Source organism: Pristis pectinata, chromosome 10 (assembly GCF_009764475.1).
Source record: "Pristis pectinata isolate sPriPec2 chromosome 10, sPriPec2.1.pri, whole genome shotgun sequence".
Lineage (NCBI taxonomy): Eukaryota > Metazoa > Chordata > Chondrichthyes > Rhinopristiformes > Pristidae > Pristis > Pristis pectinata.
In genome coordinates this window covers 58703038-58724669 of record NC_067414.1, presented here as the reverse complement: position 1 = coordinate 58724669, position 21632 = coordinate 58703038, and the positions used below count along the sequence as shown (strand labels likewise).

The 21632-nt window shown below is 39.6% G+C and overlaps 1 protein-coding gene across 1 annotated transcript in view; it reads right to left on the bottom strand.

Annotated features, from left to right (window-relative positions):
• Positions 1–9231: 9231 nt before the first annotated feature.
• hadhaa (hydroxyacyl-CoA dehydrogenase trifunctional multienzyme complex subunit alpha a) overlaps positions 9232–21632 on the bottom strand; it is a 63323-nt gene continuing 50922 nt past the window's right edge. Inside the window, exons 16-20 of the mRNA XM_052024664.1 lie at positions 17834–17902; positions 15940–16135; positions 14971–15085; positions 10656–10801; positions 9232–9544 (exon numbers count right to left, since the gene is read on the bottom strand). Of these exons, the coding sequence (XP_051880624.1) occupies positions 9399–9544; positions 10656–10801; positions 14971–15085; positions 15940–16135; positions 17834–17902 (672 nt within the window). The 3' untranslated portion in view covers positions 9232–9398. The remainder of the gene's footprint in view (positions 9545–10655; positions 10802–14970; positions 15086–15939; positions 16136–17833; positions 17903–21632) is intronic.

The window sequence follows — 21632 nt, the reverse complement described above, 5'->3', positions numbered from 1 at the left end:
CTATGCATAATTTTGCTGTTTTACTGAATGAATCTTTCTGTTTGCATACAACAGGCTTTGTTTTTCTTGCAGAAATACTTGTACCTGAGATTTGTTTTCCATGATTCACTGTTGAATCTCTTTGCCTTTCATGTTTTTTTCGTATACTTTCCGGGGAAGTATTATCATAGCTTGAGGCGATTTGGCAGCTGATATTTTCCACACCACAAGTCCCACAGATTGTTGCTCTAGAAATAAAGCTGGTTTGGTTAGGCTGACAGTAAGCTCTACACAGAGGATTGGTCCAAATTAACCTGATGATTTGCGATCTGTATATAGAACATCTGCTATTTGTTCATTATGTTGATTTCAGCATTCAAACAGTGAAAACTGTTGATTGCTTCAGTTCACCAGCAGAGGGTCTAATTTTGCACTGCGTAAAGCCAGCCTGCACCTCATGGAGCAACTGGTCGTATAGTAAACCCTTAACTATCATGGGATGCATTCCAGAAATTGCTGCGAATACCATTCATTCCCTTCTGACTCGGGCCGGGTTTGCAGAGCTGAATGATTTTTTTATTTGCTGGGATATTTGCCCTGAATCCTCTCAGGGTAGTAAGTCACATGGACACAGGCACCATCCCTGGACTGTTAGTGGGACATTTAAAACTTCGTAGTAGAATAACTGGGTGAGGAATGGGTGTGCTTTTCATCACCCGACTCAAAAAACAGAAAAACTCTCTCAGGGATCATCCAGAGGTTCAAATTCATTCTGTTGATTTCCTCATCAGCAAAAGAACTGTTAAGTTAGAAGTCTCATCAAGCCATATCAAGGGTGACAAAGACTATGAGATATATGTGATGGTAGAGGTACACTGTACCAGTGGGCTTTAACTGCACATTTGTGAAACGGCGCGGACTCGTTGGGCCGAAAGGGCCTGTTACCACGCTGTAAATAAAGTTCTTTAAAAAATGTGAATGTTAGGGGTTTACTGTACAAGTTGTTGACGTGACTGCAACTTAGCAGAAGACATGACACAGAATGGGAAAGAGCAGACTCCGTGATTTGCAGGCACTGCCCTGGAGGCTTTGGTAGAGAAGAAAGAAGACTCTTGTTTTCCTGTGCACAGAGAAACAAGAGACCTTCCCTGTGGCCTGTGTAAGGGATTTTGGGAGAGATGGTCGTGAAGGCGAATACTCAAAGTCAGACCAGAGCATTGCTGCATAAAGTTCCATAGGCTGGTACATGTGGTCAGAGTCAGTCAAAGTACATTCAAATGCCACATCTTACCGATTACACCATGTGACTCCTTGTATGCGGCTCAACCAATAACTTGCAGCATCACAGCCTCGCACACTTATTCTTACTCTGTTTACATCCACAGCTTGTTGCATGCATGCACTTCCAGCTATCCAAACATGGTAAATGCATCATTCAAACATTGCATGAGCTTTATTAACACACTTTTATCTCTTTTGCAGGAGGAAAGAGCAAGAAGCTTTTTAGCAGAGAAAGTGCTGGCCATAATTATAGCAGCTGGATGGAGTCCATGGCTATTAGTGTGGTGGAGATTATTGAAGGTGATATCTTTGCACATAATATCACATCCCACAATCCTCACTCTTTTCTGATTTACAAGCTGCAGATGGCGTCAGCATGGAACCCCAATCTTCCCTGTTTCCTTCCCCTGATTGCAGCCCTAACATTATGCTTTTCTCCTTCGAGATCGCCAAGAACGCAACCCAGCCTGGTGATGGTAGAAAACTGGAAAGAGAGTGAAGGTGAAAGCACACATCAATTAACTTGTCACTGAAAACTATCAACTCTGCTGGATACTTCACATACTAAGGAGGTTAGCTTGGATGCAGGACCCACACACAGTGAATTACTGGGTACAAGCGGCAGATACCTGGGCTTTCCAGCACTGAATTGGTGGGCAACTCTGTGCTCTTGGAAAAGGGTGTCTATAACTTTAATGACAAAAAGTAGCACAGCCACCCGTAAGCTGTTGTAGATTTTTCCAGTTTCAGCTGGCAAGGAAGTCAATTTTAAAAGCACTGACAAATTGGTTCAGGTGCCTGCTCTGCATTTGTAGTTGTGATTGGACCACGAGACATACTTCAATGAGAATGTCCATACTGAATTGCTGGCAACTTTATGCATTGTTAGTTGCTGAGATGAAGGGAGAATTGTTTCCAATGGCCTCTTGATGATTCTCTCCTCCAATTCCTCTCTTCTGACAAGTTAAACTGATCTGTTTGCTCTTTCCTCTTTATCATACTGAACATTTAAAGGAATATTTACTAGAAGCACTATGTCTTGTAGTAAGGCAGAATAAACCTGCTCATTTATCTACTTGACCATTCTCTCCTTCGATGACTATTAGGACAAGTCTCTGAGGAAAGAAATGCAGCCAATGTGATGGACTCCAACGTCAGCAACAATAGAAAAAACTTTATTAAAGAAAATGATGGATGTGTTCAGCAGGTCAAGGTGTATTGATGGAGAGAGAATCTGAGTTAATGTTTCATGCCTGTAACACTTTATCAGAACTGGGAAAAGTCAGAGATAAAACAAATTGGAAACTGTGGAAAAAGGAGGGATTGCTTTGCTTACTTTATTTCCAATTCAATGATTATGAGGCCCAAGGCCTCTGAGTAACTTCTGTCTGGTAACATCTATGGTGTGCAACTGCTTTTTCACCCCCTTCAACTGAAATCTGTCTGAAAGCTGCCCTTTAACAATGCTTCTATAATTTTTTTTTCTTTTCTGTGTTGTTCCCTCGCCTGGTTAATAAAGAGCATTGCAGAGAGATGTTAGCTATCACTCACTCTCCCACATATGCACGTTCAACCTAGATCTTTTAACCATATACGTATTCACATCGGCTGTTATGGTTTAGTGATCAATTATAAATTTAGCAGAGCAGCAATGATACTCAAGAAATATGGCAACATCAAAGAAATAGTGAACAGTTTCTAAACTGCATAAAACACCAAGGGGGAAAGGAACAATGTGATATATTAGTCCCTGTTGTGCTCACTTCTGAAATTTGACTCCATTGACTTTAAAATTTCTAGGTGCAAATGTTTTAAAGCACCAGATACACGCATTGTTTGCAATGAATGGATGAATTTATGAATAATGCATGAAACAGCACCACCTACTGGCTACTCACATACAACTTGATTTCCATTCAACAGGTTTTGTCTGAAGCAATGAGCATCTTATTTTTTGACAGTTTTAGAGTAGAGGCATACATTTAATGTCTTATAAAATAGCAATTATAGATTCGAATTCTGCTAATTTGATGCCAATGCCTTTATTTCAGGAGTGGACTTTTCTCTAGCACACATCAAAATGTAAATTCTAATGAGCTTAAATTGTGTACTGCATTTGGGAAATAACTTCTAAGTTTACAGATCATATGAAACTCAGAAAATAATGTGGATTGAAAGCAGCTTCAGGATACAAGCATATTGGTGAAAATGCCTGACAGGTGGGAGATGAAATTCATTCCAGGTAAGAAGTGTTTTTATATTTGAAAGCAAAAATAGGTGTAGGAATAGACACAGCAGTGGTGTGCATACTTTCATGTTTGTAAGTGGCAGGGTGTTTACCACACAGAACAAAAGTGGATAGATTATGGACAAGAGAAGACAGACACTGTAGCTTCAAACTAACACGAGAGAAACTAAATGCAATAGAGTTTGAACATTTTTTTGTGGAGGCAAAGGAAGTACTCAATTTCCTACTGCTCCACAAGGAAACTTAGAAAATGTTTTCTGTGAGAAGGTCTCTTCCACCACGTAGCTCATCCCAGTCTGACAAAAGATGCAGTGGGGGTAATCAACTGAGGTAGAGCTGGGAGTTGTCAGCATACATATAAGTAAAGCTGAATCCATCTCTTCAGTTATTATTGCTGAAGCACAAGAAGTAAATGAGTAGGTGTCTGATGACAGATCCTGGAGGGGCAATGGGAAGAGAGGCCAGTGAGGGAGATACTGTAGTTAGAAGCAGGACCATAAGAGTGGAAGCAAATCAATCCCTCTTAGCTAAACAATAAATGAATGATCATGCATATGAAGAGTTATATAGAGGCAAGAGGACAAAATGAAATCTAACAGGTGCAGAGTTTTACTATCGATGTTGCTGTGACAGGAAAGGAAATCTAACTGAAGAATCAGACAGACGCATGAAAGGTAGGAGAGTAGTTGGCAAAGACAGATGTTGGGCTTTGGGAGGAGAGCTACCAATAGGAGTTTTGAAAGGGATGTGAACAGTTAAAGAGACAGAAAATTTCACACAAGTCTGGAAAGGAAGTTATTATGTGACATTGGGGGTCAAAGGCAATGGTCTGTGCAAAATTCAAGATCAGAAGTTACAGTGGAGACTGGCTCTCTCAGACTTTGTGACATTAGGATGGTCCTGGAGAAGCATGAATTAATGCCAGAGAGAAACCTGCCCAATGCAGCTTGATAAGGGTTGCATGGATATTGCCATATAAACTATAAAAGGAGTTAGAATTATTTTTAAACCCTTGTTGGCTTCTAACAGTCAGGTGTTTGAAATCGCGTATCAATGACAGGAAGAATAGAAAGCTCTGGCAGTTAAATGCGTGGCTGAGTGACTGGTGCAAGGGGCAGGGCTTCAGATTCTTGGATACCTGGGACCTTTTTTGGGGGAGGCAAGACCTATTTGCTAAGGATGGGTTGCATCTAAACTCCAAAGGGTCCAATATCCTGGCGGGAATGTTTAATTTAGTTGTAGGGGAGGGTTTAAACTGATCTGGCAGGGGGATGGTAACCAGGATGCTAGGTTACAAGATGCTAAGGTGAGGGAGAAAGTGTATAGAAACGAATCCATTGAGGATGGCAAGAATGACAGGCAGGTGATAAGTCAGGATAATTTACTGAATAATAGAAGTACAACAAATCCGGATGTTAGGATACAGAATGTTAGGATCGGGGATGAGGATGTTCGGATACCGAATGTTAGGATAGGGGATGAGGTCTACACGAACATGTCTAAGATAGTAGGTAGCGAAGATAGTAAGAAGGATGGACAGGTAGAAAGTCAGGATAATCTGCTGATCAATAGAGGTACAATAAAATCAATAGCAGATACCAGTCTAAACATACTATATTTAAATGCACGTAGCATCAGGAATAAAGTAGATGACCTAGTGGCACAACTACAGGTTAATAAATATGACATCGTTGCAATCACTGAGTCGTGGCTTCATGATGGATGTGATTGGGAACTGAATGTCAAGGGGTATACAGTATATAGGAAGGATAGGAGGGTAGGCAGAGGGGGAGGTGTGGCCATGATGGTTAGTAGCGATATAAAATCAATAGAAAGGAAGGACATTGGGTCAGAGGAGGTGGAATCCTTATGGGTGGAGCTGAGAAATAGCAAGGGTAAAAGAACAATAATAGCAGTCATATATAGGCCCCCGAACAGCAGTCAGGAAGTGGACCATAAGTTGCAGATTGAGATAGAAAAAGCATGTCAGAGTGACAATGTGAAGATAATTATGGGGGATTTTAACATGAAGGTGGACTGGGAAATGCAGCAAGGCGGTAGTACTCAGGAGAGTGAGTTTGTGGAATGTCTAAGGGATGTTTTTCTGGAGCAACTTATTGAGGAGCCCACCAGGGGATCGGCTGTTTTGGATTGGGTGCTGTGTAGTGAACCCGAGGTGATTAGGGAACTAAAGGTAAAGGAACCACTGGGAACAAGTGATCACAATATGATTGAGTTTAGTTTCAAGTTTGAGAAGGAGAAGCTGATAACTGGTGTATCGATATTTCAGTGGAATAAGGGAAATTACAAAGGTATGAGAGATGAGTTGGCCCAAATTGATTGGAGGAGTAAGTTAGCTGGAGGGACGGCAGAGGAAAAATGGAAGAAATTTCTACAGGAAATAAGGACAATGCAGGACAGATATATTCCAAGAAAAAAGAAGGTTTTGAATGGAAAAAAGGCACAGATGTGGATAACGAGGGAGGTGAAGGATAAAATAAAAGCAAAAGGGGCGGCGTACAAAGTAGCAAAAATTAGTGGGAAAACAGAAGATTGGAACGATTTTAAAAATCTGCAGAGAGAAACTAAGAAGGTCATTAGGAAAGCAAAGATGAGTTACGAAAGGAAGCTGGCGGACAACATTCGGAAGGATTCTAAGAGTTTTTTTAAATACATAAGGAATAAAAGAGAGACACGGGTTGACATAGGACCAATTGATAACGGTGCAGGAGGTATTATAATGGATGATAGTGAGATGGCAAGGGAATTGAATGAATATTTTGCATCGGTCTTCACCGTGGAGGACATAAGCAATGTGCCCATTAGTCAGGAGTCTCACGAATTGGAGCTGAGTTCAATTGAGATTAATAGGGAGAAGGTGCTTGGAAAACTAAAGGGGCTTAAGGCTGATAAGTCTCCCGGACCGGATGAGGTGCATCCCCGGGTTCTGAAGGAGGTGGCTGTGGAGATAGCGGAGGCGTTGGCGATTATTTTTCAGGAATCGATAGATTCTGGCATGGTTCCGGAGGACTGGAGGGTAGCGAATGTAGTTCCGTTATATAAGAAAGGTGGGAGGCAGCACAAAGGCAATTACAGACCTATTAGTCTGACGTCAGTGGTGGGAAAATTATTGGAGTCTATCCTCAAGGAGGAGGTTACCGAATACCTAGAGGCGCAAGGCAAGATAGGACCTAGTCAACATGGTTTTGTGAAGGGGAGGTCCTGTCTGACCAACCTATTGGAGTTTTTTGAAGAAATCACAGGTAGGGTGGATAAGGGAGAGGCGGTAGATGTTGTGTATTTAGACTTTCAAAAGGCCTTTGATAAGGTGCCTCACAAGAGACTGATTAATAAGATGAGAGGTCATGGAATTATGGGCAGGGTAGCAAAATGGGTGGAGAATTGGCTGGTTGGCAGGAAGCAAAGGGTGGAAATAAAAGGATCTCGTTCTGGTTGGTTACCGGTTACTAGTGGTGTGCCGCAAGGGTCGGTGTTGGGGCCTCTCCTTTTTACCTTGTACATCAATGATTTGGATGATGGAATAAATGGTTGTGTGGCTAAGTTTGCGGATGACACCAAGATAAGTGGAGGAGTAGGGAGCATAGAGGAAATAGAAAGAATGCAGAGGGACCTAGACAGTTTAGGAGAATGGGCAAGAAAATGGCAGATGAGATTCAATGTTGAGAAATGTGCAGTTGTACACTTTGGAAGTAGAAATAAGCGGGTAGATTATTATCTAGAAGGAGAGAAGATTGATAGTGCGGTAGTACAAAGGGACTTGGGGGTACTTATACAAGATACCTTAAAAGTTAACCACCAGGTTGGATCGGTGGTTAAGAAAGCGAATGCTATGTTGGCATTCATCTCGAGAGGTATAGTGTATAAAAGTAAGGAAGTGTTGATGAGGCTCTACGGGGCGCTAGTGAGGCCTCATTTGGAATACTGTGCGCAGTTTTGGGCCCCGCATCTTAGGAAGGATGTGCTGACGTTGGAGAGGGTTCAGAGGAGATTTACGAGAATGATTCCAGGAATGAAAGGGCTTAAGTACGATGAGCGTTTGTCGGCTCTTGGACTGTACTCGCTGGAGTACAGAAGGATGAGAGGGGACCTCGTAGCGACATTTAAAATGTTGACAGGTAAGGATAGAGTAGATGTGGCTAGGCTGTTTCCCTTGGTGGGCGTGTCCAGGACCAGAGGGCACAATCTTAGAATTAGAGGGTACAGTTTCAAGACAGAGATGAGGAGAAGTTTCTTTACCCAGAGGGTGGTGAAATTGTGGAACTCCTTGCCACGCACAGCAGTGGAGGCCAGATCAGTGGGGGTGTTCAAGGAGGAGATAGACAGATATCTAAATAGTCAGGGTATCAAGGGATATGGGGATAAGGCTGGCAAATGGGATTAGAATAGTTTTTTTTTCTCTCTCTTTTTTTCCCACCCCATTTCTTTTTCCCTTTTCCTTGGAGCAGACTCGATGGGCCGAATGGCCTGCTTCTGCTCCCTTATCTTGTGATCTTGTGATCTTGTGAAATAGGAAGAGAACCAAAATGTGATTTAACTACTCCAAGTATAACCCTAATAGTTTGAAGCCTGAAACTATGTTTGGAAAGAGGTTTAATCATCTTGATTTTTAAGGCTGTGGTGAGGCTTAACACTTAATGGAAATTCTTGTATGAAAATGTTTTCAGATGACTTCTCAAACAAGTGGTGCTCAACCATTTTACAAAAGCCCAACAGCTTTTCCTAAATACAAGACATTCTAAAAATTGACTTCAACATGAAAGCTAAAGATGCTCTTTCCAATTTATACTGGTTTAACTCAGTAATAAGGTAAATAGCATTAATTTTCTTTTGTTTGTTTGTGATGCTGTGGGAAACCTTTTATTATAACCATATAAATGGCTTTGGGATTTATGGTGTTATCGTCTACAATACTATATTGGCACATGTAAAAGAAAACTGATTAGGGTTGATGTCTTTTTAATTAAACTGTTACAATTCAAGTGCCTTTTTAAATCACTGTGCAAATTTTAGCTGAGGGAATTAACACTTAGTAATAGCCTTCATGTATTGGCCTAGAAAACCACCACTGGCTAATTTAGCATGTCTGTCCTCATGCACCATTTCCAGGAAAGGCAAGAATGTCGACTAATGTTATTTTCCCTTTTCTTCTTAGTGTTGTCAATAACAATTGTAAAACTGGGGTGCACAATTAGAATAAGAACCCATCTACAGTTTTTAGCTTATCAACAGGGTCAGACCAAACTGACCTCAAGACAAACAATAGTTCAGAAATGCACATTTTTGCAGCTTGTCTGTTCTGTGTAAATGTAGCAAATGTAAAATTATATCAAACATTCATTTTTTTAAATTCAAATGGTATTTAATTCACTTGCCAAACTGGAATATTTCTGGGCTGGTAAATAAAAGGGAAGAGGATTATCTACTTAATTTTTTTTTGTATATACTGGATTACCAACCTAAGATGTTGTTTCTAAACATTATGTCAGATACGTTACTAAGGGGCAGAATATTAATGTATTTTAAAGATTGCATTGGAATGGCTTTATTGCTACCTTAAAAGTAGACAAATTTGATATGAACAGGTTTCACAAAAATAAACTGGATAAAAAATTAAGTGCAAAATTGAACAGCAATATGTAGAAGTGATACCTGAATAAGTTGCAATTGAAGGCACTAATCAAAACTGACTAAAATATCCAGTATTAAGAGTTATTAGACTGCATGTCATTTAATATTAAAGAAATCAATTGTTCAGATAAAACTAGATCATGTATACAAGAGAAGCCTGATTGCAACCTTTTGAAAGTGGTCACATTCAGCAATTCTGTACATTTTTATTGGTTTAGTTTTGTTAAGTAGAAACTTCATTTTAGTTATGGAATTTCTTGCTTTTGTCCTTGGCGTAGTCCAGCAGCATCTGGCAAGGTGTGAACTCAACACCGTAAACTTGTTCATATTTCTGCAGCTTGTCAACCAGTGTGCTTGCTCCATAGGAATCTAAGAATTTGAAAGGCCCTAAAAAGAATGAAAGCCCATAAAAATTAATTTAATTCTGAATAATATCAGGGCTGTTAAGTGATTTTATGCTATTGTTTGATTGAACAACTGATAATTTGTTGAATAGTCCAATGGAAAATGTTTTTACCAGTAACAAAATTTAAAACTCATTCTAAGTTCAGACCAATCATACCTCTTGTGGATCCCCAATTTCCTATGCCCCATCATCAAATAGTTTACACAATAATGATTTTGATTGAATTAGATATTTTCACAGCAGAAGAGCAAGCAGCCAGTTGGGACAGGTGAAAAGGTGAGGGATATTTTACATCCTCTAACATCTCTTGCCCTCCCAGTGATACACCATTTACCGCACCCCCTCCCCACACAGTTTTCAGTGAAAACATGCCACAAATTCAATGGCTACAAGAACAGGTTAGAGGCTGGGAATCCTGTGTTAAGTGACATGCATTTTGACACCTGAAGACTTTCCACTATCTACAAGGCACAACTTAAGAGTTGCACAGAGCATACAGTTACCTAGATGAGCATAATTCATCACCACCCAGAACAAAGCAGCCACTTCTTTCTCAACACTGAAGGACTGCACAGTTCAACGCAGCGACTCGCCACCACTTTCTCAAGAGAAATTAAAGATGGGCTTTGTCAGTAATGCCTGTAATCTCCCCAAAAACTGATTGAAGTCTAGAATACTTTTCATTTGTCCACATAAAAAAGCTCAGACAATATTCAAGGTGCAAGGGAACCCCACCATCTGTTTCCCTTCATGTCACAGAACACTGGAAATTTATGCCACTTTTTTGTTGCCTCCAAGCCAAAATCATGGATATTCCTATTATAGAAATACTTTACCACCTTGTTATCAGCAGTTCATAACTGGGTCACTAATGAGAAACAAGTGTTGGTAATTATATGGTAGCTATTAACAAATCTTGCTCTTTTAAAGAAAAGTCAACATTCCAAGAAATTTTCTATTAAAACAAGGTAACTTCTAACCCCCCACTCTGTATGAAATGGCTGTCCAAAGGCCAACTTTGGCAGCATTCTTTTTCAGAATTTCAATGTCCTGGAAAAAAATTAGTATCAGATTTTGTTTTAACTTTTTTACCTCCAAGGCATGGTGGGAACCCTAGGCCAAAAACAGCACCAATGTCTCCTTCAATTGGGTCACTTAATATTCCTTCTTGAAGGCACATTACTGCCTCATTCACAAATCTTGACACCAAACGCAATTGAATATCTTCATCTGTTGAACTGGAGGGGGAGAAAACAAAATTTGTAAATTTGTTTGCAAAATAAAGACCTTACCAGAAGGATGATCCCACTGTGCCCAACGAAGGATAATGCCAAATTGAAAGAAAAGACTAACAATATTTCAAAGGTTAGAGGTAGAGCACAAGATTAGGGAAAGTTTAGAAACCAGGAAAGGATGACTGAAATATAATCAGAAGGGGAAAAAAAAATAGAGAATGAACTACTGGAATATCGAAATGCAGAGATTCTACATGTATGTAAACAGGAAGAAAAAAGCTTTTTAAAAGATGAATAAATAAAAAGGAAAGTACAGAAATGGTAGTGATTTTGAACAAATATTTTGTGTCTTCACAGTAAAATAAACAAAGCATCTAAACAACAGTAGCAAGTCCAGGGGCAAAAAGGAGGGAGAAACTTTACAATTCCTATCACTAGAAAAATGGGACTGAAATCTGACATGCCCTGAAATATAGTGACCTGCATATTGGGATCTTAAAAGAAGTTGCTGCAGAATAGTCAATGCATTGGTTGTGATCTTCCAAAGTCCCCAGCAGATTTGAAATTTACAAATGCTCTAGCCCTTTACAAGAAAGATAAAAAGTAGGAGGCTATGGGTTAATTAGTCTAACATCTGTCATTTGGGAAATGCCCTGCCACACCTTCATCAACAATGCATTTCCAAAATCACATGACAATTAATCAGAGTCAACATAGTTTTACTAATATGATTATTTTTTTCCCCCCCCCCAGAGTTCTTTGATGACATAAGTGAAAAAAGGGAACAAGTAATTGTTATACATTTGCATTTCTAAAGGCATTCAAATCAGGTGTCACACAAGTGGTTACTGCACAAGGCAAGAGCTCATGACAGGGTAATATTAGTATGGATGAAAGATGGTTCACTAATAGAAGAGAGTTGAAATAAATGAAACATTTTACAGTTGACAAATTGTAACAAATGGAGCACCACAAAGATCGGTGTTGGGGCCTCAAATATTTGGAATCTAAGTTCATTACTTTGATGAAAGGGCCAAGTGCATTACATCCCAATTTGCTGATAATAGAAAATAAGTGGGAAAACACGTGGGGAGAATGTAAGGAATCTACAAAGAGACATACAAGCAAGCAGCCAAAAGTTTGGCAGATGTACTATACTAGGGTTGATTGGACAAACAGAAAAAAAAACTGTTTAATAGATAAAATCTGCAGAATGTTGCAGCGAGAGGGTTCACATTGCAAGTACTGTAAGCAATCATAAAGGAGCATAGAATTAATTTTAAAGGGCTTAGAGCATAAAAGTAATTGAATCTTGTTAGAGCTATACAGGGAATGAAAGAGACCACACTGAGTACTCTGTAAAATTTTGATCTCTTAGTTAAGGATATACATGCATTGATCAAACAGGGAAGGTACAATATGTTGATTATTTAATGAGTAGGAGGGTTGAGCAAATTAGGCTTATACACATTAGCATTTAAAAGTAAGAGAGGCAAGATCTATCGAAACATACAAGATTGAAGCTTCTTCACAGAGGTTGCCCTTTTGCAGGAATCTAGGACTTGTTCATTGCCAGGATCCTCCTCAGCCACCTCCTGGTGGGCAAAGAGGTGATCCCCAAATTTTAGTATGGATTCTGTCCATCTGGAGGAATAGTGGACAGAATCTCCACTGCACAACAACTCCAAGAAAAATGCATGGAGCTGCACCTTTGACCTTACTAAGGGCACTTACTCTATCAATCAGGAGGGACTGTGGGACACCCTCCTCAAATTCAGCTACCTTTAGAAGTTCATCTCCATTTTGCATTTGCTCCACATGCATTCAGTTACAATAATTACCTGGCCAATCTCAGTGAAGACTTGTAATCAAACAAGGCCACTTTACTGCCCTGTTACTTTTCTCATTCTTTCACTCTGCCAATTTTGCACCTCACTTCCAACAAGCAAACTTCCCATGGGAGTGAAGCTAAAATCTAAATCTCCAACCACATTCTCATTATCTGCTGACTTGTTATTAGCAGATTTGCATAATATTGAGGTTGACCGTTGGAAGTGTTGTTAAATGTAGCTCATTCCTCCAGAACCTTCCAGTGGTGCCTGGTGAATCTGGTGTTCACCATGAGATAGACTGCATTAGATGTCCAGGCAAGTAGTAAAATACCAATTGGTAGTGTGTGGTTGGTGCCAGAGCCAGGGTTGGGAATAGGACCGTGGGCAAGTTGCAGCTGGAATACTCATAAGTTTCAGCTTGTTTTCACTAAGCAAAGGTCAGAGTAGTGGTTATATCCATAGATGGGTTGATTGCTGTACGTCATTTCAGACTAATGGTGTCCACATTTTATTTTATTATCCACAGGATGTCTGTGCCTTTGTCCCTCACAAATAACAAGGACTTGGTGTACTTATTGAAAGCATTTCAAGGCACTAGAAAAATAGCACCAATACTGTCTCCATAAAATGCTCCAAATTCACAAGGAGAAAAGAACCAATGTCAGCATTCTCTCCCAGGCCAGCACCCCAGCATTGAGGTCCTAGTTACTGTCAGTCAGGCTGTGCTGTTTCATGTTGTGTAGGCCAGGTCATTTGCACACCTGACAACACTCTTGTAACAGACACTTTATTCCAAACACTGTCATGGAAGATTACCAGGTGGATGGAGAAAGAATCAAGGTTGTGTTCAAAGTTTCCTTGAAGAGGTACAACGTCCCTATCAACTCCTGTGAACCTCTGGTTCTTTAGTGCTCAAGGAGGAACATTAAGGCTGCCATAGAGAACCTTAAGGTCATGCTTCCACAGCATACACATGTCCTGAGTAGGCAGCAAAAGAAGCGCATCACCTTACAAACTTAGCCACTGTTTGCTCCTGCTCCATCTATGGATGAGTCTGCTGTTTCTATACTGGCCTCATTAGCCATCTCAGAACCCACAAAACCAGGGTGGAAGCAAGTCATCCTTGATCCAGAGGGCACTGCTAAAGAAGAGTACTTGAAGGCAAAGTTTTGGAATAAAAGTTGCTTATTTAAAACTAATATGGAGGAAAAATTTCTCCTGGGGGCACTGAATCTTTAGAATTCTGTTCCCAAGACTGAATCACAGAATACATCCAGGGCTCAGACCTTTGATCCATAGAAGAGTCTAGGTTTATGGAGAACAGGCAGGAAAGTGAAATGGAGGCCAAGATGAGATAAAGACTGATTTTATTGTGTGCTGGAACAGACATGAGGGAATATTTCATCTCTTCTGTTCCTTTTTCTAATGTTCTCAAATCTATCAAAATAGTTTGCTGCTGTGCAGAGTACTCTGCTCAAAATTATATGCTGAACTTGTATGTGTGTGTGTATATATATATAAAAAATAATCGAAAGAGACAACACTTCTAAATCACCACATTTTTTAAATCCTCATTGTCATGTATACCACATATCAGCATCTGAACATTTATAAGCATTGTGTGAAACTGTTCTATTTATTCCTTGGACAAATTTACTGAAATAGAAAAAACATTATGGCTGCTCCCTGCAGGTTTCTGTCCATAAATAGCTAAGAATATGTCTAAACACCCACTGATGTAAACAGTGAGCACTTAGCCAGTTTGCAAACTTGATCCATTGAAAAAACACCAAAAAAAGTTACCTACCACAACAACTTGCATTGACTTAGTTCTTTCAACAAGGCACTCAACAAGGTCACTACAAACAAATATTGATGTGTGAGAGGATATACTGGGACCACTGACCAAAAGCTCAGTCAAATGTAGATTTTAATAAGCATCTTAAGGCAGGCAGAAGTGGAAGGCTGAGGAATTTGGGAGAGAATACCAGAGCACAAGGCAAGGCAGCTCTGGATGTGACCACCCTGGGGGAGTGAAATGAAAATTTGAGATATCTGCATTTGCATGGGAACCCAAACTTGCTGGTTGTTATGCATTTTCCTGCAACATCTGACTTACTAATACAAGTAGTCAAAACTAAATAACTGACTGCAAAAATTCCTTATGACATTCCAAGTCCATTAAAAAATACTATTTGAATACAAGCAATAATATAAAATCACAGGAACTGTTGTCTAGTTTGTTATTGACTATAGAACTGAAAAGAATATGGATGAAATTGGTCCACTTCTCAACATATGTATTCAAAGGGTTTATAAACTATTTTGCATTTTACTTACACTTCAGGGTTTGCAGGCAGTTTTAAACGATCTAGAATTTCCTTAGCACCTGGATTCAAATTTTTGGCTTTCGTGCCTGCCTGGTAAAGATAACAACCTTTTCCAGCCTTACGGCCTGAAATTGAAAAAATAAAATTGAACTTGATCACTTTGAGTAAATATTAATCAGACATGTCTAACAAACATTATTGGTACTTCAACATTTGTGTCAAGAACCTTTTTGATTCTTTACTTATATGTTGTTAGTTATTAAAGTGAGTGCCTTGCTGTACTAGTCATCTCCTACTGTGATTAATCTCTCTTCATAAGCTTTGATTAGATCACTTAATAATTTACTATGTTAAAAGGAGAAGCTTACAGAAAATTGAGGTCAGCAACAAAGAGGGAGGCTAGGGAATTACGTGACTCTGGTGACAGTTTCTCAGAGTTGGGAGAAGCACTAAGAGATAAATACTCAGTTCAAGGATGAGTGAAGACTTGGGAATAAACAGTGAAAGACTGTGTTAAATGGGAAATTGTGGATAAAATCCATTGCAAGAACCAAGGTTTTTAAATGGAAGGCAAAGAAACTTTATGATAATTCAAGAACTTGAGTAAATCATGAGCTGGTTAGAATGAATTTTATGATGAATGCACATCAGATTCTCTAATAATGACAGATGCAAAGTTCAAAATCAGTTACAAAAGTGAAGAAAACTGGAAAACAAACCAACTGATGGATTATGAAAGAATCAGCTGATAAATACTAGGCCAAATTTATTCCAGGCACAAAACAGAATCTCAGCTCTAGAACTGGATTGTACATTAGGTTGAGAGTTAGGTGACAACAGAAAAGGTGTTGCTAGGGATACAAAACCATTGTTAAACAGATGCCAAACATTCAGACATCATTTTAATTAATGGAGGATAAAAAAAGTTATTTCCATATTTTGTCTTTAGATAAGTCAAATTATAGCCGACTTTACTCACCTAAAAATCCCTTTTCAACCATACTTTTTAGTACTTCAATATTGCCACCTGCCATTCGAGAGCCAAAGACTTTCCCCAAATCCTCTGCCACATGTGCTGCTACATCAACACCAACTTCATCAATCAGTGTGGCAGTGCCCACAGGAAACCCATAGGCAGTTGTAAGCGAATCCAGTTTCTTTGGATCACTGGTTTCCTAGAAATTTAAATTATTGGTACATTAGATGCACAATCAAAAGAATGTCATTTTAGTGCACACAATACTTTTGATCCATTCCATCATAAAACTTATTGCTAGAATTACTTTAGTAGACTTAAAAGTGAGGCCCATCTACTTCAGTTCAATGCATACCATCAACAGCTAAATTAACATGGGAGAAATAATTTAAACAGTCTTCAAGAAAAATTCTCATCATCAATTGTGAAAATATGCAAGAGTCCTAATATTTTTCCCACACAATTAAACAATTCTGTACTATTTGCTGGGACATTAGTGATACAATAAATATTAAAATCAATTTGCAATCTTTATGACATCTAAGCACACATAACCACCATCAGGTACAAGTCCCAATATTTGACACATTCCCAAAATGGCATCATCCAGTGCAGAATCAAAAGTCACAGAATTGGATTTTACTAGAGCTCTGGCCTTTAAATTGTTAGTGGACATTAAATATTCAATGTACACTAACATTAAGAATTATGACTTTGGATAAAAGCTGGTAATTAGAAAATAAATTTTAATGTTAGATAAGTTTGGTGTAAATGCTTAAAGCAAGGACCGCTGTTACAGCAGGGTCTATATTTAGGGTTTTCATAAATTTTCTATTATTTATGTTGTAAATGCATTACCACATCCTGAATTACCACCAATTAACCTTGACAGATATTCCAATGTACCAGCTCAATGAATGTAGATGGTTTATCTCAAATTTTCATCTCCATCTTGCTGGAAGTAAATCAATGTTTATAGGCCATATAGGACCCTGAAAAAAATGTGCACACATGGCCACATATAGACACAGGCAGAGTCATGCAGTATGGCCACTGAGTCCATGCCGACCATCAAGTACCCATTTTACATCATTCCTACACTAATTCTATTATTTTCTTCCCACATTCCTACCAACTCTCATGAGATTCCACCATTCAGCTACATATTAAGGATAATTTACAGTGGCTGAATAACCTCCCAATCCATATGTCCTTGGGACGTGGGAGAAAACTGCAGCAGCTGGTGGAAACCCACGGGGTCACAGGGAGAATGTGCAAGCTCCACACAGACAGCACGGGAGGTTAGGACTTAACACAGGTTGCCGGAACTGTGAAGCAGCAGCTCTGCTAGCCATGTCATTATACCGTCCTAGGTTCCGTTTGGATGCTGTTGATTATTAACCACAGAGTGCAGACTGATCATTAGACTTTGGTCATAAGCAAGATCACTGGAAAGTGATCAAGAACAAGTGATTAAACAAACTGAGAAATAGTGGTTGTATGGATTTAAAACCAGAATCAAAGACAACAAAAACCAGGGAGGAAAGAAATTTTCAGTGTTGCAGAAAATCTACTGATGTGGAACCAATATGAAAAAAATCTCAATGAACAGTCTGTGTATCTGGCTTCTTTTCATTGCTGGTCAGCCTCAAGTGTCCTGTTCCTTCACAATTGAACAATACTGAGTTTCTTATGCAATGCTTACTTTGAAAATTACAACAGAATCAATTCAGAAGTTTAAGAAAATTTATTTTCTTAATATTTTTATAATCAATAATTCAGAAACTTCTCCATAATGAACTCTCTTACATTAAATGAACTATCTCACATTAAAATACTAAGAAACCCATTATGGAGAACAACAGTTTTAAATGAAGCTAACACAATCTAAACAAACCTGCAAGACTCTAAGTGCTTCTGCCAATGTAGGTGCCAGACATCTTGTTGTATAAAAGCCGGGGCCATCCTAAAGAAAATGAAGTCAATTTTCAATCATGGAAGAATGTTTTTTTTAAAAAAAGACTGCCCCTCCCAACAATATTGTACACTTGAAGTAAATTCTTCAATAATAAACCTTTGTTAGAACAGAATTTACACTTGTTTGGTTAATGTTTAAACATCCAACTGCATTATGATAAAAAGATTGAAAAGCACTTATGTCCTAGTTAACACTTGACCAAAAAAAACTATCCAAATAAAAACAACAATTTATCATTGATTTTGTTGCTCTTTCAGCAATCTTACATGTCACAAAAAATATTCTAACTTGGCCTCCATAACTTCAGTAATTGCATTTTTAAGTGAAGCTTGGTGGTACCCTGTAAAAGGTAATAGTGCGTTGTTTTTTCCACTTTGATCATATCAAGATGCAATCTGCTCAGCATGGCCTTCTAAATTAGTTTGGGGAAAAAGAAATACTCTAAAAAAAAATTTCACACTAGCTGATAAATACAAAATCAATGTAATTGTATTCTGGCTGTTAATTAAGCCTTGATGATTTACATTTCCTTCTTCTTTGTTACACTACTAATTTCATGATTGTTTAATCTGACTGGTTAGGAAAATCCCGTTAGATGACACAACATTCAGGTTGAAAAAGCCCCTTTCCCTTTGCTGGACCATTATCAACACGAGCCTTCAGAAAAGTGGACTGAAAAACAAAAGAAAACCTGAATGACTGATGGCAGGTTTTGTTAGATTCACTTGAGCAACCATTTATGGTCCTATATTGTCCATTGAGTCCAAACTACTAGGACCTAGGAGGGGTGAAAGATTAATGGCAGATGGAGCCAGGTGGGAAAGGGGGAAGGGTGAAGTTGGAAGACAGAGGAAGCAGGCAAGGAAAAGTAAGGCAGATGGAGTCATGTGGGGAGAGGGGAGGGTGAAGGTGGAGACATCAGATTCCAGCACTGGTAGCCTTCATGTTCCCACTTATCACCCTCCAACAGCTCTACCATTAGGGGAGAGATGGAATCAGATGGGAGTGGAATCTGGTGGATGAAATGTGTGGGTAGTAGGTAGACTGAAGTAGGGAACAAAAATGGGGTGGATCAGGAGAGAGAGAGGGGAACACAAGAGCAAGGATTACCCAAAGTTGGGAAACCAATGTTCATACCATTGGGTTGACAACTTCCCATTGGAATAAGTGGTGCTGTTCAAGCATTGCGTTGGGCCTCACTGTGGCAGTGGAGAATGCCAAAGACAAATTGGAAGGGGAATTGAATGGTATTCTATTAGTTTTAAAATAGTTGTGGATAAAGATAGGATTGGTCCATAAATTAAAATCCTAAATTGGGCAAGGCAAATTTTGAAGGAATTAGATAGGAACTTGCAAATGTTGATTGGGAGAGGCTGTTTGCAGGTAGAGGGACATTTGGCAGGTGGGAGGCTTTCAAAGTGACCGTATATTCCAGTTAGAGTGAAGAGCAAGGCTGCCAGGACTAGAGAACCCTGATTCATGAAGAATATTGAGGTACTGGTCAGGAAAAAAAGAAATGAGGTGCTGTCAGGTTCAGGCAGCTGGGTCCAAGTGAATCTCTGGAAAAGTATAAACAATGTAGATAAACACTTAAGAGGGAAATCAGGAGGGCAAAAAGAGGACATGTCTTTGACAGATAAGGTAAAGGAGAATCCCAAGAGATTCTACAAGTATATTAAGGGAAAAGGGGTAACTAGAGAAAGAGTAGATCCCCTTAAGGATCAATGTGGTCATTTATGTGTGGATCCACAGGAGATGGATGAGGTATTAAATGAATATTTCTAATCTCTATTGACCATGGAGAATGTCATGGAAGCTAAGGAATCAAAGGAAATGAATAGTGATGTATTAGAATATATCCACATTACATAGAGGAGGTGCTGGCAGTCTTAAGGAATATTCTTAAGTGTCTTAAGGTGGATAAATCTCCAGTGCCTGGTCAAGTGCATCCTAGGACATTGTAGGAAGCTATGGAAGAAATTGCAGAGGCCCTGCAGAGATATTTGCATCATCTTTCATCATGGGTAAGGTACCAGAATACTGGAGGATGACTAATGTTATGCCTTTATTTAAGGAGGGCCGCAAGGACAAGCCAAAGAACTACAAGCTAGTAAGCCTAACATCAGTGGTGGGAAAGTTACTGGAGGGATTCTGAAGGACAGAATCTATCAGCATTTGGAAAGGCAGGGACTGATAAGGGATAATGAGTATGGTTTTGTGTGTGGGAAATAGTGCCTCACAAATTTGATTGAGTTTTTTGTTTGAAGGGGAAATGAGTATGGACTTTAGCAAGGTCTTTGACAAGGTGTTGCATGATAGGCTAGTCTGGAAGGTTAGATCACATGGGACCAGGATGAGCTAGCCAATTGGATACAAAATTGGCTTGGTGGAAGGAGACAGAGGTGGTAGTAGAGGGTTTTTAAATCAAATTGGAGGCCTGTGATCAGCAGTGTGCCACAGGGTGCTGGGTTCTCTATTGTTAGTCATCCATATTAACGATTTAGATGATAATCATTAATATAGACACAGGTAGAAAGGGGGAAACAGGTCATGAACAGTGAGTATAGAGAGATAGGAAAGAGGCTGAAAAGCAGGACCTTGAAGATAGTAATCCCTGGATTACTTCCAGTGCCACATGCTAATCAGGGCAGAAATAAAAATATAGAACAGATGGATGTGTGGCTGAGGAACTAGTACAGGGGGCAGGGTTTCAGGTTCTTGGATCATTAATCCCTCTTCTGGGGCAGGGGTGACCTGTACAAGAGGGACAGGTTGCACCTTAACTGGAGGGGAACCAATATCCTGGCTGGGAGGTTTGCCAGTGTTACTCAGGAGAGTTTAAACTAGTTTGGCAGGGTCATGGGAACCAGAGCACCAGATCAGAAAGTGGAGGGATTGAGAGGAAAGTAGATGTCATGCCCAGTAAGAATAGACAGTAGCTAGGTAATACAAAATGGGATGGACAGGCTGAAGTGTGTGTTTATTAATGTTAGGAGTATTTATGGGCAAGGGTGATGAACTTCGAGCATGGATCAGTATATGGAACTACGATGTTGTGGCCATAAGAGACTTGTTTGAGTGCGGGACAGGGATGAATGCTTAATGTTCCAGGGTTTCGATGTTTCAGAAAAGATAGAGATAGAGGTAGAGGTAAAGGGGAGGGGGTAGGAGGAGTTGTATTATTAATCAGGGACAATATCAGAGGGCACATAATGGAGGGCTCATCCACTGAGTCTATATGGGTAGAACTCAAAAATAAGACAGGTGCAATCACTATGATGGGATTATACTACAGACCCCATCCAACAGCCACCAGGACATTGAGGTACAGATATGCAGGCAGAATAGGTTGTTATTGTGGGTGACTTCAACTTCCCTCATAGAGACTGGGACCTCCTCAGTGCAAGAGTTTTAGATGGGGTAGAATTTGTTAGGTTCATCCAGGTGGGTTTCTTAAATCAATATGTAAATAGTCCAACAAGAGGAGGGGCCATACTGGACCTGGTGTTGGGTAATGAGCTTGGCCAGGTGACGGACCTTTCAGTGGGAGAACAGTTAGGGAACAGTGACCACAACTCCTTAAGCTTTAAGATAGCTATAGATAAGTCTGGACCTTGCGGGAAAGTTAATAGGGAATTTTTGGGTAAGTCCACATGTGACACATGGAGGGTGTTTAAAGACCAACTACACAGAGTACAGGACGAGTATGTTCCAATAA